The 15412-nt window shown below is 37.0% G+C and overlaps 1 protein-coding gene across 14 annotated transcripts in view; it reads left to right on the top strand.

Annotated features, from left to right (window-relative positions):
- sema6e (sema domain, transmembrane domain (TM), and cytoplasmic domain, (semaphorin) 6E) overlaps positions 1 to 15412 on the top strand; it is a 260656-nt gene that overhangs the window by 214148 nt on the left and 31096 nt on the right. For 9 of the 14 annotated variants that reach the window (XM_047360694.1, XM_047360697.1, XM_047360693.1 and 6 more), the window contains 2 exons: positions 400 to 450; positions 6781 to 6936. In XM_047360694.1, coding sequence (XP_047216650.1) covers positions 400 to 450; positions 6781 to 6936 — 207 coding nt within the window. Of the gene's footprint in view, positions 1 to 399; positions 451 to 592; positions 742 to 1239; positions 2005 to 6780; positions 6937 to 15412 lie in introns of those variants that run through there. The other 5 variants (XM_047360704.1, XM_047360703.1, XM_047360701.1 and 2 more) reach the window with 4 other exon arrangements.

Genomic DNA, 15412 nt, shown 5'->3' with positions numbered 1-15412 from the left:
TATATATATATATAATGTATATGTATATATATATATATATGTATATGTATATATATATATATGTATATGTATATATATATATACATATATATATATATATATATATGTGTGTATATATATGTATATGTATATATATATATATACACACATATATATATATACATACATATATATATACACATGTATATATATATGTGTGTATATATATATATATATATATGTATATATATGTGTGTATATATGTGTGTATATATATATATATATGTATATATATATGTGTGTGTATATATATATATATATATGTATATATGTATATGTATATGTGTATATATATGTATATGTGTGTGTGTATATATGTGTGTATATGTTACAGTAACCTATATTTTTTTCCCACTTCAGATGTCTTGGCGACCACACGCAAGCACAACCCAGCACTAGATTCAGCTTATGGTCAGTGAACAAATCTTTTATATTTTTTTATTTACCTGCTTCTGCTGAGTTAGCAGATACAAACCATTAGAGTTTTATTTAATATTATTATTTAGATACAGTTAATTTATTTTGTTGTTTATTTTTCTTTTTTTAATTTCAGGACCTGTTTTTCATGAGCATTTTGGAAAATGTGTGTATTTCAATTCATTCTCATTCTGGGGAGTGATGATGTCATGATACTTGCATTATATCCTTGAGAACTACTTCTGTAATGCTTAAATGCAAAAACCTTAAAGCCACTTTATGATATTTTTGGACTTATTTATTTATTTACCATTCAGTTCTCCCATACATTTAGCTAACTGTGATTCAGGCAACAAAAACACTTGATTCAGGAGAATATCTTGAATCAGCTTTAGAAAAATATACCACACACCTTAGGAATTAATTTGAGGGCTTCATTTTCTGTGAGACAGATTATAAAAATGGGATAAAGCATGATGCATCAGACTTGTTTCCAGATTCCAAACAGTTTTACATTTTAGATAAAGCACCAAAGCAAGAAAACTAAAAAGCTATTAATAATAGCCATCAAGTCTTGTACACTAAAGAGACTTGGTTTCTCATATGGTCTTGTGAAAAACATTATGGCAAACATTAAACCATAAGACTCCTTCCTTGTATGGAGGAGACGTGACTTTTGTCTTTCATACCCACAATGTAAATGTATTTAAAATTAACAATGTGGGAGGTTTCAAAATGTTTGAGGCAGCTAAATGGCTGGAGCCTCTTCTCCCTCTCTCCCAGTTTGACAGTTTAAACATTGAAGCCATTGTGTGGTGCATCACTCCTCTGATGGACTAGGAACTCTGCTGGCCAAGCTGCCTAATGCCCTGTATCAAGAAAGATCATCATCCCTGTCACGTCCCATTACTTCTCCCACCAGCCAGACTGAGCAGCTCCTGGCAAAGCCGGAATGGAAAGCAAAATGCAGCGAGGTTGGCAATATGTCGTGAGACTGCGGCATTGCCGTCAGATGCTCTCACAATGCAACGTTTGCTTTTACATTTACATCTAAAATTCTATGTGTATCATTTTCGGAGATTTTGAAGTTTCATCTTTTCTTTTCAAAGAGCAAACTGAAACATACAGTACCTGATGACAGCAGCTGATCCAAAATGGTGATTAGTGTCAACATAGAGCCTGTCATGTTAGAAGATTATGGCTGAGCCAAACCAAACTCATCTCCGTTTCGTTTTCTAAAAAGAGGCCATGTTGTTTGCCAAAGCTTCGTTCTGGACAACTGTAGCCCCTCAGTAAGCCTCCCAACTGGAGGAATTGTCACTCACTTGGTAGCAAGTCTTGATGAGCAACCCTACAGCTTAATCCTGCTTCTCACCACCAAGATGCTTCACAGCACTGTTTGAAATGCTCAACATGCAGCCTGATCCTCAAATGTTTTGTCTAATTGTTTTTTTCTTGCTGATTCACACAAAAAGCCTTTTAAGTCTCTCCACTAAAGATCAATTATTGGCTTTTCTAGACAATAAAATGCCCCATATGTCGAACTAAGCTGTTCTCACAAGGAATTATGTTTCCCTTAATAAAAAAAACACACATATAGGATTCATGTTGTGGACAGTAAAGTTACACATCTTGCTTCTGCTGATTTTTGGAGGAAACTATTAGTTATAAGATTTAAACTTTTCTAAAATGTAATTTTGACTATAAAAATAATGATGAAGCAGTGGCACTGCCTGGGCCAAACACCCTGTGGTGTGTGTTTTTAATTTTCCCAGCACAGATGGTGAAGTGACGGGACACCTCATTCAGAATGAACACTGTTAACTGGCTCGCAGCGAGGAAGAAAACAATCACTTTCCCTCTGGCCTAAGTGTCAGTGTTGCAGAATGCTAACGTTATTGCTGGCTTATTAGTACTTTAGGGCCAAGCCAAAAGCAGCATGCTGCCGACTGCAGTTTAAGGACAACAGAGAGCTTTCAGTTCAATCAAGACGTGGAGTGTGTCATTGAAATTAATTTGGTTAATAATACAAGGCCCGTAACAGATAATACCCAGCATGTTTCTGGCATATGTCTGACTCGTGTGCTTGTCTGCTCCAACAAGATAGTTGGGAATAAGCTTGGATGGTAAATATTAAATGGATTGCTTTTCTACAGAGCGTGGTAGAGGACATTGTCAGGTGAACATTATCTTTCTTTTGGTGATGTGTTGTTCTCGATGATTTTTTTTTTTTTAGCGAACAGGAAGAAGCAACTCCTATCAAAGAGAGAATAATCTTTTCCTAATTATGCAACGATGGGCAGGATTTGTTTAGATGAGCAGGCCATGCACCCTATCCCATGCAAAGACAGACTAGGATAATTATGTCACACAAAAATAAAGAAAGAAGCACAAAATTAGTAGCATCTGGGTGTATTTCAGTGATATTTGAGACCATATAGTGTCTGACCCATATATATATATCTTATGTCCCCCTGTAAAACTTCTCAATTAAATTGCAATGATCATGTTGTGACAATTAGACCTAAAAGTGCCTAAAAATTGTTGCAAAGAAAATCTGAATATCAGCTTTATTGGCCAATATTGTGTGCACAAATAAACAATTTGATTTGGTTTCAAGCGCTCACAGTGTACAGACATTAAGTATAAATATATGAACTTTAGAGGAAGTGAATAAAGGGTAAAAGGAACAGTATGTATATGTACAGCCATTTTTTTTTATATAAAGAGTAGGAAAAAAAAGGAAAGGCATTTTGTGGTAGTGCAATGTTCCTATTTTGTTTCACTGCAGAGTAGCCGACTACTCTGGCTATAATCAGAGAGACAGCCTGGGGGGAAGAAACTGTCTCTGCGGGCTGGTTTTTGCAAATATTGCTCTGTGACGCTGACCTGAGGGTGAAAGCCTAAACAGTTTGTGTCCAGGATGTGTGGGGTCTGCAGATATGTGAGCTGCCCTTTTCCTGACTCTAGACCTGTACAAATCCTGGATGGAGAAAAGGTCACCGTGATGACCCTCTCTCCAGACCTGATTGTTTGTTGCAGTCTGGACCTGTCCTGTTTTGTGGATGAGCCAAACTACACAGTGATGGAAGAGCGCAGGACAGACTAAAGAATGCCAGTGTTGAAATCTAAATGTTTAGTAGGAAGTAATGGAATAAGTAAATACTTAAAAGAAAATAATTATACACAGTACTGTGTGCCGATGAGAGTGAATATTGAAGCCAGTTATATTTAAAAAAGGAAAGGTTACACTTTACCAACCTTAAGGCCCCACATTAATCAAAACATCAATTCTAACTTTAAATTAGAATATGGTTTAACAAAAAAGATACTGTTGTGCTGAAGAAGACTTGATGTCTTTGATTTAGACCATAAAGGTCATTTGAAAGCAGGTACCAAAATGTTGTTCCATCCTATTTTCATGTGCCATATAGTTTTTTTATGCGATTGAAGTACCATGTTAATAAAGCCATACTGCAAGAGTAACAGTTTTTATGGAAAACATTTCAAAATGTAAAAAAAATGGTCTTGACTATTTATATCCAGATCTTGTGACCATAATACTATTATGTCATGCAACGGCCCTGGTTGAGACTGCAAGGCCGAGTGCTGTAATATAAAAATATTTGTGAGAGCAAGGTCAGCTACAAACCTGCACAGAGCTGTGGTTCTGTTTTCAGCTGCTCATTTAAAGGTTTGATAATAGTAGTATATCCACTTTAGTTAAAGGAATTTAGTTAAAAGAGCCCTATCAGGACTTTTTTTTTATTTCAGGCATTTATTGAGCTAATACATGTTCTGTGTTGTGCCTCGATAAAAGTAGATCAGCAATTGACTACAACACCTCAACTGTTAACCCCCGTCCTCTGAGCTCCTTTATTTTCAGTTTTAATGGCTATAATAGGACAATAAAGTTTGCTCCTCCCTTCTGCTCCATTCACTGATACCTTTGTTGCACATAAATTCAATTTAATAGCCTCATAAGTACCTAATTATCCCACGAGAAAGCAGACAATACCAAGCTTCTTTCATCACGACACAAATCAAATTTAGTAATTTCACTGATCAGGGTGCTTCCATAAACATTTGCATTTGTGTTGTCTGAGAACTGGTCATGGACCATTATTGATTCCTCTTTAAGCACAATCTTGTTCTGATTAAGAAGTTGACCAGATCATTTTAACACCCCACTACAGATGTGACCAGTGCTATAACAACTAATTACTTTGAGTTTCAGTAACAGTACAAAAGGAGGCTGAATTTTCTTCCACCCAATCATGACACTAGTGGCCTATTGTTTCTCTGCAGATCTGAGTTGCTTACTGAAAAAGACATTTAGAAACCTGTTGTTTTTCTGGTTTTAATGTTTAGTTTTTTACCTTACACAACCAAATATGCAGTTTAAAACAATGAAAACAACCAGACAATACCAGTATTTTCACTTTAATGCGTAAAACAATAAATAAATAAAATTGTGGCTTTGACTTAGGCTTAGCATCTGTAAATGTTGCTCTCAAACAGTAGCTTTGTTGTACTTGTTAAAATCCTGATGCATGATATAAGTTGCTTTTTGGTGCAGTGTTGGGCATTAGCCTGGATTAGCTTTGGGCCAGGTACTGGTATGGAGGTATTCCTAAATTTTAAAAGTAAGTACATCTTAAATTATCTGTTATTTTATTCCTACAGTTTAAAGTACTTTTATTGAGAGGCCAGAGTAGGTGTCAGAGTGACTACGGCCATGTCCCAATACACTACACCCTACCCTCTATGAAGTATGTTACCTTGTAAAAGTGCACGTAGGGGTTCAAGTGCGCAGGTTACAAGCGTGCAAAATTGAAGAATTGGGACAGTAGGGGTTATGTCGACTTGCACCTCTGTCCCGTAACTGCAACATCAAAAATGGCGGGACCCATCGCTGTTTTTGCAGTCTTGCTACTAAAAATTATTTTAAAACTGCAAAAAGCAATTGTTTTGAGTAGACGAAAGTGCAGGAAGCAAAGAAGGCTCATACACCATCCTCTCGCCACGGCGCCAGACTTTGTTCAAAAGGTAATTTCAATGTTAAGGGCTACTGACTACCCAGAATCACCAGTTGCGTCTTACAATGTTGAGCCTGGAAAACCTGTAAAAAAATATATTGTGGGCGTTCTGTCTAAAGTGTAAGCAGTTGTTATTATTCTGATTTGATGGATGATTACATTGGCGGTTGTGATTGGTTTTTGCTCAAAATGTCACATGCAGCAAAGAGTTGTGGGTAATATACTTCGGCGAAGTCCGCTTAGCTGAATGTAGGCAGGCTACCTGAGCAGATTGCCCAACTAATTAAACAACTCATATCAGCTCATTACACCTGTTTTACTTTGTGAACATATTCTACACAACAAGCACTTAAAACTTCTAGATTTAGAAGATCTTTAATCTCCATTTTTGCCTGAATGTATGATTTAAAATCAAAATAATGAATAAAGCTTTGTTGTAAATGTCTAAATAACAGCATGTTACATTATTTAGCAGCAATAGGAATAATTGTTGCATTTCTGTTTTAGACTATAGTGATTAAATCATGTTTAATATATTTTTTTGTTGGAATGTGTTGTCATTAAGCAGTGAAATTTTAACTCTAGGTTACCTTGCGCCAGGATTCGCACACTGGCCTACACTTACAATGCATGTTTGTTTGGAAATTCCAAGATGAAAGTATTGACATTTACAAATATGTTAATTTAGGAAGTTTTTCTGCAAGCATACAGGATGTAAGCTTGGAAAAGAAAAATGTTTCTGAGGTCTACCAGGGGGAATTTGCATTGGACAGCAGTGATTTTCCATATCTTGCCTCATTACTCTTCTTGAACTTACATATAAAATGGTTTGTTGTTGCTCCTGTCATATTTAACTACAGCTTCCGGACCTGATGGGTGCAACAGCTTCTCTTTCTTTATTTGAACTTGTTTGAAATTCATGTTTTGTCCTGCATTATACATACATATTCAAGAGTACTAATAAAGCACATACAACCGTGTCAACTTGTAATATTGAAGGCTCTGTTCTTCATGCATCTACAGAGCTTTTATTTGTTCAAAAATGTAAAAATACTCCATGAAGGTAAGGAGCAAAAATCCTGATATGATCTCATTAATTCTGCTCTGTGTGATCACCATGATGCTCATCGTTAATGGGTGTTTGCTTTAACAGGTCAAGGTTTCCTTCCCACTCAGGACACATCCTCATTTCTCTAAAGTTTTTTCTCAACGCTGTGTCACATTTCACTAATCACTCACTCTGTTGCCCTCCCTTCCTCCTCCTCCCCCTTCACTACAATCACAGGGAAGACCACACCCACAAGCGCCAGCACCACCCATCATGGGGCGGCATTTCCAAAGGAGGCAGGTGACTCTGAAAGAGGTACAGGTCCTGATCGCCTTCCCCCTGTGGGGGAACAAGGCTCACCTGACTCAGAGCCAATCAGTGTGGAGATGGAGGGTAAGGGGGAGGGACATGTGTCATCTTTGAACTCTGACCTGCAGGGGATTGCACTGCTGGGCCCTGATCTTCTAACTGCACACTGCTAACCAGACTAATTTAAAAAGGAAAGCTAAATGATGTTTTACTCTGGTGCAACAGTTTCCTGTTTGCAGCATGCATTCCTCCTCTGTCTCAAGATCCAATATATTTTATGAAGAAATTGTACATCTCATGTAGTTTTTATTTAATATTATTTTTTCATGAGATGAGGGATGATTTTTAATCGTTTTTCCCAGAAACCAGCTCCTGTTTCAGGGCTGTGCAGAAAAGAAGTGTTATGCATGCTAATGAATGAAAATGTTGTTGAAGGGTGAACAATCATTTCAATTAGCTCACTAACACTTAACTCTCAATCTCAGTGAATGGCAGAAAGCAATGCTAATTAACTTTTATCACCCATATACTTCATTAGTCTCGGCATTACATGCTGTGATGCATAATTTCCCAGCCAGCCTCACTTCCAGTCCAGTGTGTGGAAATTGAGGAGCATATTGTTCACATGCAGAGTTGAACATGACTCCAGAGAAGCTGACCGTGAGTCCAATGCACTCAGAATTTCCAAGGGGAATCTGCTGCATTTCAATGTTTGGAACTCTCATCAAACACATTTCATGAAGTAAACAGATCTGCATTGTCTCAAATGAACTCCTCTAATCAAGTGGAAGAGATGTCTCTATATTCTCGTGAATAGTTTTTATTTAGCTCGACACAAACGGATCTTCAAATATTACAATAACTGAAAACAAAAACAAAAAGACAGAAAATGGGAATTTGCTGCTTTTTTTCCAGCTATAAAGAAGCTGCTGCCTTTGCTCTGTAAAAAGAAAGAAAATCTGAACTCACTTTGAAATAGAACAAATGACATGGAAAAATAAAGGTAGCTTTAATTCAGTATTTTGTTGCAGCATCTTTGCAACAGTTGCTCCCAACAAGCTAAGTCTGTACTTCAACAATCAGTGTTTTCTAACAGCTGGTTTGGCCCCCTCTTTCTGAGCAAGCTGCTCAAGCTGTCTCAGGTTTGAAAGTTGACATCGCCACACTGCAATTATCAGATCTACCCATAGATGTTCAACAGTACCTTGGTTCATGGAGGCCAAGATGCTTGGGATACTGACCATTATGTTTCACTCCAAGAAGTCTTATTAGTCATCGGATAGACCGATTTTAACTGATTCTTAAGGTTCCCCGTGTCAGATGCTGATATGTCAAAACATAAACAAGTCCCCCTGTTGTCATAAGTATAACAATAGGTATTTTGATCTCTCCCTTTGTAAGTAAATTTTTCTTCTTTAAGTACTGATGTGACTAGCCTAAAACTGCACTTTTATCCCATCAGTAGCATACATATTTGTTCCAAAACCTTTGGGGCTTTTTAGCGTTATTCTGTCAATAATGGAACTGTATTAAGAACATTAGGGTTGGAAACCAGAGGATGATTTAATCAGCAATCGACGTGTCATGACCTTGGAGTTCAGCTTGAGTGGTTTCCTGAAATTCTTTTCTTTACCATCTGCACAATCCAACTCATCCGCATGGGGCTGGATTTTTTTCTTTTTTGGTTATGATCCTCTTTCTAAGCTCCTCAGACTGCTCTTACCTTTGTGCGGTGCACACAAGGATATGAAACAAACTGACAGCATGGATGTTCCCTTAAAATAGGCTGAATGGTTGATGAAAGGCTTAAAGACACCAGAGATACTATTTAAGGTTAAAACTTGACAACAAGGCAAGAATTAGTTGTCTTCTTGGCGGTACCAGCATGTATTTTATTTTAGAAACAAAATATTTTCTTTGCAAGAGTAACAGCAAATTATTTATTTTTACAATTTGATATATTTACCAGGTATACACTAAACAGTTGATTTTAATGCCATTACTCTTTAGGAAAAATTAAACATTTTATTATTATTATTAAACACTATCAGCTGTAAAAGTACCAACAAATTTCTCTGCATCTGTAATCTTTTCAGCAACTCTTTTCCTGCAACTTTCAGTTTCTCTGTAAAAGTTAATTCATTATTTAATAATAGCTTATAAATGAATTTGTTTATAAATAAAATCACATACAGGCACCAGATACAGAACATTTCTGAGGCTGTGTTTAAAACACAGACAAGACTGGAAGAACAGAACAGAGCTATAAGAACAGAAGTATCTCCTTCATTCAATAATCCAATGAGTCTACTGTTACAAAATGCAAGCAATAAACGCATAAAATGACCATATTTTTAAGCTCTTTTTTTAGTTTATTCCTAATTAGTATCCACACAACTCAGGAAACAGATAACAGCTCAAGAGGTTAATATTACATAATGATAAAGAAACTTTTATATTTAATATGTTTAAATATACAACATAAATTGGACAACATTGAACTGTGAGGTTGCTAGTTTTAATTTCAGCAGATTTGGCACTAGTACATTTTATTTACTTTGTGTTTAACTTTTGTAAAACATTTAAAAAACAAGAAATACTCATCAATGTTTCTGTATTTTCCCCAACTTGTGTTAAATTAGGTTGTTTTATCTGGCAACAGCAATAAAACAATCTCTGATTTATAAATAAGACAACAAGAATTACCTTATCAAGTGCATCACCTCTTTAAATAAAAAACAGCAGCTAAAATTACTTCTTATTCAGCACAGAAAATAGGCAACTTTTAATTGAATCTTGGCTATTAAACACATATATATTTCAAAGCTAATTCTGATAGCTCTCAGATTAGCAAAAGGTCCCTATTTGTTTCAAATCTTTGGCACTGCCAGTATTTAAGTAAACAGAAACATTTTAAGTGTTTTTGAAGAAACATGTTCGCAACTGAAGGGAAAGGGATAACAGGTCTGCAAAATCAGAAGAAGGGTGTTTGAAAACTCCTTGTTGGCTGTTTCCCTTAACTTCTGTTTACTATCTGCTTCCCTTCCTAGGTAATGTTTAGGATCAAATGTTAATTGCTACATTTAAAAAGTAAGTCATAATTGGTTAGGTTTAGAGACAGTCTTCCTATCTTTTACATGATGAGAAAGGATTGCTGCTCACAGTACACCACTAAAACCTTTCCAATATAAGTTCTCTTGTCTACTAAAATAACTGCAATTATAAAATATGATTTTTCCTTTTTAGCATCTGGTCAAATAAGGTTTGACATTAAAAGCAACGGAAATTTTCTCTGAAATAGGGTTCTTAAAATACAATTTAAGCTTTTAGAAAAAAAACTAATGTTGCTTTCCCTGCTCTTTTCTCTCAATCAATGCAGAATTTCTGTGGTATTTATATACCATGGTATTTATGCTTGGCTATATCTCAGCTGGTTGATTCTTCTCTCTTAAGGGAGACAGGAAGCCCCCAGGCTCCTATTGTATTACCACCTGTACCTGTAGAAAAGATAGCAACATAACATCAATTGCAAGAAATAGTAGAAAAAATATAGAGTTTAAAAAATGTATTCAGTAAAAATCTTGCCACCAATCTGGCTTTGTTTAAGACTTCGGTTGTGTCCAGATGTGGCTGTCCACCATTTGGGGATCTCTGCTATTCCCCGCTGCATTGAATAATACAGCGTCTGGCAGTATTACAGCTTGTAAGTTCTACCCTGTTCTTGAATATCAATATCTTTGCTGATTTGACTGAACATTACAAACATTTGAGGTCCTAGCTACTGTGATATTGGCAAATATATCAAATAGTCTTTTTTTTTTTTTATCTCAAGAAGCTTTGAGAGATATACATTTTATTCATCTCTTATCCTAAAGGTAACAAAGTCTATTTGTGCACAATTAGGAAGGAGAGAGAGATAACTTAGAGAGGACACAAGAACAAAGCAGCATGATAGTGTTTTGTCCTCTTTTTGCTGTGAACACACAGACTATGTCACCAGACCATAAAACCTCAGCCTAAATAAAAAAAGGCAGTGACAAATAAATAACCAGCAGGAATCTGAACCTGGCCGTCAGAAAACATGAGTGCAGTCATGGTGTGGGATAGGATATAGTCTACACATTGGCACAGCTACTGTCTATATACTGGTGTTTCAATCAAGAGAGCTGGATGGCTGGGTTGATAATCTGGGAGAGGTGCTAGGCTGGAAGTAACAGCATCCATTTTTATACCAGATTACTCTTTAACAGTGTCACACATCTGTCAGCAGAAACAAGGTGGGCCAGTAGGAAGCACAATGTGGATGTCACCCAGAAAATAGAGCAACCAGTTTGGAGAGAGAAAAACATTCCTGAATAAAAGCAAAGATGTGGCTGAGAAGATCATGAGATGGCACTTATGAATATGGGATAACTCTTCTTTGAAACATATAAACACTTAAGCTTTAGCCGGATTCAGGGTCACTATTGTTGACAATGTCCAAATATACATGAGACACAAAAAATCCTGTTTAAGTAAGGAAGAGGATCTTAACATTCTGTTAACAAAACACATTTTCAGCAAAGTTTCTGGTTTTCTGTAATGTAATAATTTATGATAAGCTTTAATTAAATATATTTTGACTGATGAATTCCATTACGTTAAGAAAAAATTAGAAAATCTAAAACACTCAGAAGGTCTGGAATGGAAATACGAATATAGTTTTTGTCTGTTAGAGATAGATTCCACCAAAAGAATGCAGATTTAAGTTTAGTTGTATTTTTAGGAATCATTTCATGTGTTTTTTGTAAATTACTTGACTGGTGTTTGTTTGTGAAAGGAGCTTTAGAAATGGCTCTATTAATTATGTTTTTACAGCAGATGGCATGCAGTCTAAGCATCAACTTACCTGCTAGGGGATCTGGAATATAAATACTCAGCGGTCTTATTTGTGTTGGAAAAACACAGGTTTTTGCAATGACAAAAAATAACTCTGCCCCGATTGGAGGAATCCACTTTTGAGATAGAAAGCTATTGTAATCTGTCATCCAATCTTTTAATTTCTTTTTTAAGCACTGATGATTTTAGTATACTTAGACTTTTCCCAGAGAGCAGTAACTGTTAACTTGTTAAGTGGTCAAATGATCAAACGACTAAGAACTGATCAGTCACAACTGCAGACAAACAGGTGTTTGGAGTGGGCTAAACTCTCCCAGGATTTTAAAGTCCTGGGAGAGTTTATACAGTTCATCCTGACTGATTTGTTGACTGAATCTGCAGTCAAAAAATGTGTGAACTTACTTTTATGCGATCTTAATCCTTAAACAGTTTATAAACGATGCGTTTGGACAGGATACAAACCTCTACATGTATTATATGCGTGCCAGCACAAATGCGTGAAGCAACTTATTTGCTCAACTACACCGAGCTGCATTACATTATGTAAAGGACGGAGAAGTTAAAGGGAAGGCCAGCAACCTGCTGACTTGCTGCTATTTAGAAAAATGCCAGAAGTCACTTTGCAGTAGAGCTGCTTCTGACTGGGGAATACACCCACCTGTTCAATTTGTGTGAACACAGAAACCTGCGGATTAGGACTTATACGTTTTAGAGCTCTGTGGTTCCTTCTCTCACTCTCTCTCCAAATCTTTATTAGAGTTTGACTTTTTCCATCCTTCCCTCTCTCTTATCTTTAGAAGAGCAAGCGTGGGTTGGACTGGACAAAAAGAAATTGGTTAGCTGCTAATTTAGCTAACCAGCATAGGGGGATAATGATGATGGTGATGGAACCAAGTCAAGCGGGTGCTTTCTGTCTCATTAAAAGAGTACAGAAGGAGAGCCAGGAGTGAACTCAGTCAGAACCTTTTCATCACGAGAGTCTGGTTTCCTGAGGGGGGGACATTGATGCCAGCCAGTTTTCTAAAGAGTTATTTATACATCTAATGACCATGGCAACAGACACGGCCTGTATTATCTGTCACTTAGCGGGACCCTCTAACCACCCTGGAAATATCCAAAGCTTCCAGTCTCATCAGGGAAAAAAGGCACACATTTGTGGGGCTTTTTGATGTGGTATTCCTGTTTTAGGAACATGTGGAGCATACCTGGAGTCGGAAATAATGTTGCTTAGTGTGAGTTGTTTAGTGTTGAGCGTTGCCTTCTATAAAATGTAAACAATGTGCAGTGGCCAACACAAACAAGCCATGATATTGCATCTATGTTTTGAATCATTATTATTCTCAAAGACCCAGTGATGATCCATTTTTTGTTTTCTGACATAGGCCACCAAAATTTCCTGATATTTTAAAATAGAATAGAGTAGAATAATGTTTTATCAGTCTCTTAGTCGGACAATTTGAAATATGTGTCTGCAGCAAAGTAAAGGGTCAATGAAGCCACACAGAGAAACACACTAAAAACAAGCAAATATAAAGAATTCCAGATGTAGGTCCTAAAAATACAGGTCCTTCTCAAAATATTAGCATATTGTGATAAGGTTTATTATTTTCCATAATGTAATGATGAAAATTTAACATTCATATATTTTAAATTCATTGGACACTAACTGAAATATTTCAGGTCTTTTATTGTCTTAATACGGATGATTTTGGCATACAGCTCATGAAAACCCAAAATTCCTATCTCACAAAATTAGCATATTTCATCCGACCAAAAAAAGAAAAGTGTTTTTAATACAAAAAATGTCAACCTTCAAATAATCATGTACATTTATGCACTCAATACTTGGTCGGAAATCCTTTTGCAGAAATGACTGCTTCAATGCGGCGTGGCATGGAGGCAATCAGCCTGTGGCACTGCTGAGGTCTTATGGAGGCCCAGGATGCTGCGATAGCGGCCTTTAGCTCATCCAGAGTGTTGGGTCTTGAGTCTCTCAACGTTCTCTTCACAATATCCCACAGATTCTCTATGGGGTTCAGGTCAGGAGAGTTGGCAGGCCAATTGAGCACAGTGATACCATGGTCAGTAAACCATTTACCAGTGGTTTTGGCACTGTGAGCAGGTGCCAGGTCGTGCTGAAAAATGACATCTTCATCTCCATAAAGCTTTTCAGCAGATGGAAGCATGAAGTGCTCCAAAATCTCCTGATAGCTAGCTGCATTGACCCTGCCCTTGATAAAACACAGTGGACCAACACCAGCAGCTGACACGGCACCCCAGACCATCACTGACTGTGGGTACTTGACACTGGACTTCTGGCATTTTGGCATTTCCTTCTCCCCAGTCTTCCTCCAGACTCTGGCACCTTGATTTCCAAATGACATGCAGAATTTGCTTTCATCCGAAAAAAGTACTTTGGACCACTGAGCAACAGTCCAGTGCTGCTTCTCTGTAGCCCAGGTCAGGCGCTTCTGCCGCTGTTTCTGGTTCAAAAGTGGCTTGACCTGGGGAATGCGACACCTGTAGCCCATTTCCTGCACACGCCTGTGCACGGTGGCTCTGGATGTTTCTACTCCAGACTCAGTCCACTGCTTCCGCAGGTCCCCCAAGGTCTGGAATCGGCCCTTCTCCACAATCTTCCTCAGGGTCCGGTCACCTCTTCTCGTTGTGCAGCGTTTTCTGCCACACTTTTTCCTTCCCACAGACTTCCCACTGAGGTGCCTTGATACAGCACTCTGGGAACAGCCTATTTGTTCAGAAATTTCTTTCTGTGTCTTACCCTCTTGCTTGAGGGTGTCAATAGTGGCCTTCTGGACAGCAGTCAGGTCGGCAGTCTTACCCATGATTGGGGTTTTGAGGGATGAACCAGGCTGGGAGTTTTAAAGGCCTCAGGAATCTTTTGCAGGTGTTTAGAGTTAACTCGTTGATTCAGATGATTAGGTTCATAGCTCGTTTAGAGACCCTTTTAATGATATGCTAATTTTGTGAGATAGGAATTTTGGGTTTTCATGAGCTGTATGCCAAAATCATCCGTATTAAGACAATAAAAGACCTGAAATATTTCAGTTAGTGTGCAATGAATCTAAAATATATGAATGTTAAATTTTCATCATGACATTATGGAAAATAATGAACTTTATCACAATATGCTAATATTATGAGAAGGACCTGTATATAGTTGTCTTAAGATTGTGTGAAACTGTACAATTTGTGGAGTTCTTTTTTTATTTGTACACAGATAGGCTATTTTTAAGAAAATGAAAATTTGTGCAAAGAAATAAAGATCCTCCACTTTACTTGACAATAGGTAACAGGTGCTTTTCTTTTAGTCATCCTTTAGCGCCAAGCCTGTGTGAAGTTTTTGTTTCCAAATAATCAAATTTTTTTGTCTCATCTGACCAAAGTACACAGTTCCAGTTAAAGTCCCAACATTTAACAAATAATACCTTTACATTTGTGATGGTAGAACAGAAAAGCTTGTTTGCTGGCATCACTCTTGAACAACACGTATTGGAAATAATGAGAGACTTTGTGACCTGTGATTAAAACAAATAATATTTATAACCCAGGTTACAGAGCTAAACAGATTACTAATTAGATGTTTCTAAAAACCTTTTATCAGAATACAAAATTAAACTATGAATTGGAAAAAAATACTTTAGTTACACTTATTTTAAAAGGC

Source organism: Girardinichthys multiradiatus, chromosome 3 (assembly GCF_021462225.1).
Source record: "Girardinichthys multiradiatus isolate DD_20200921_A chromosome 3, DD_fGirMul_XY1, whole genome shotgun sequence".
NCBI lineage: Eukaryota > Metazoa > Chordata > Actinopteri > Cyprinodontiformes > Goodeidae > Girardinichthys > Girardinichthys multiradiatus.
The sequence above is the reverse complement of the archived record's forward strand: the minus strand, read 5'-3'. Positions and strand labels throughout refer to the sequence as shown.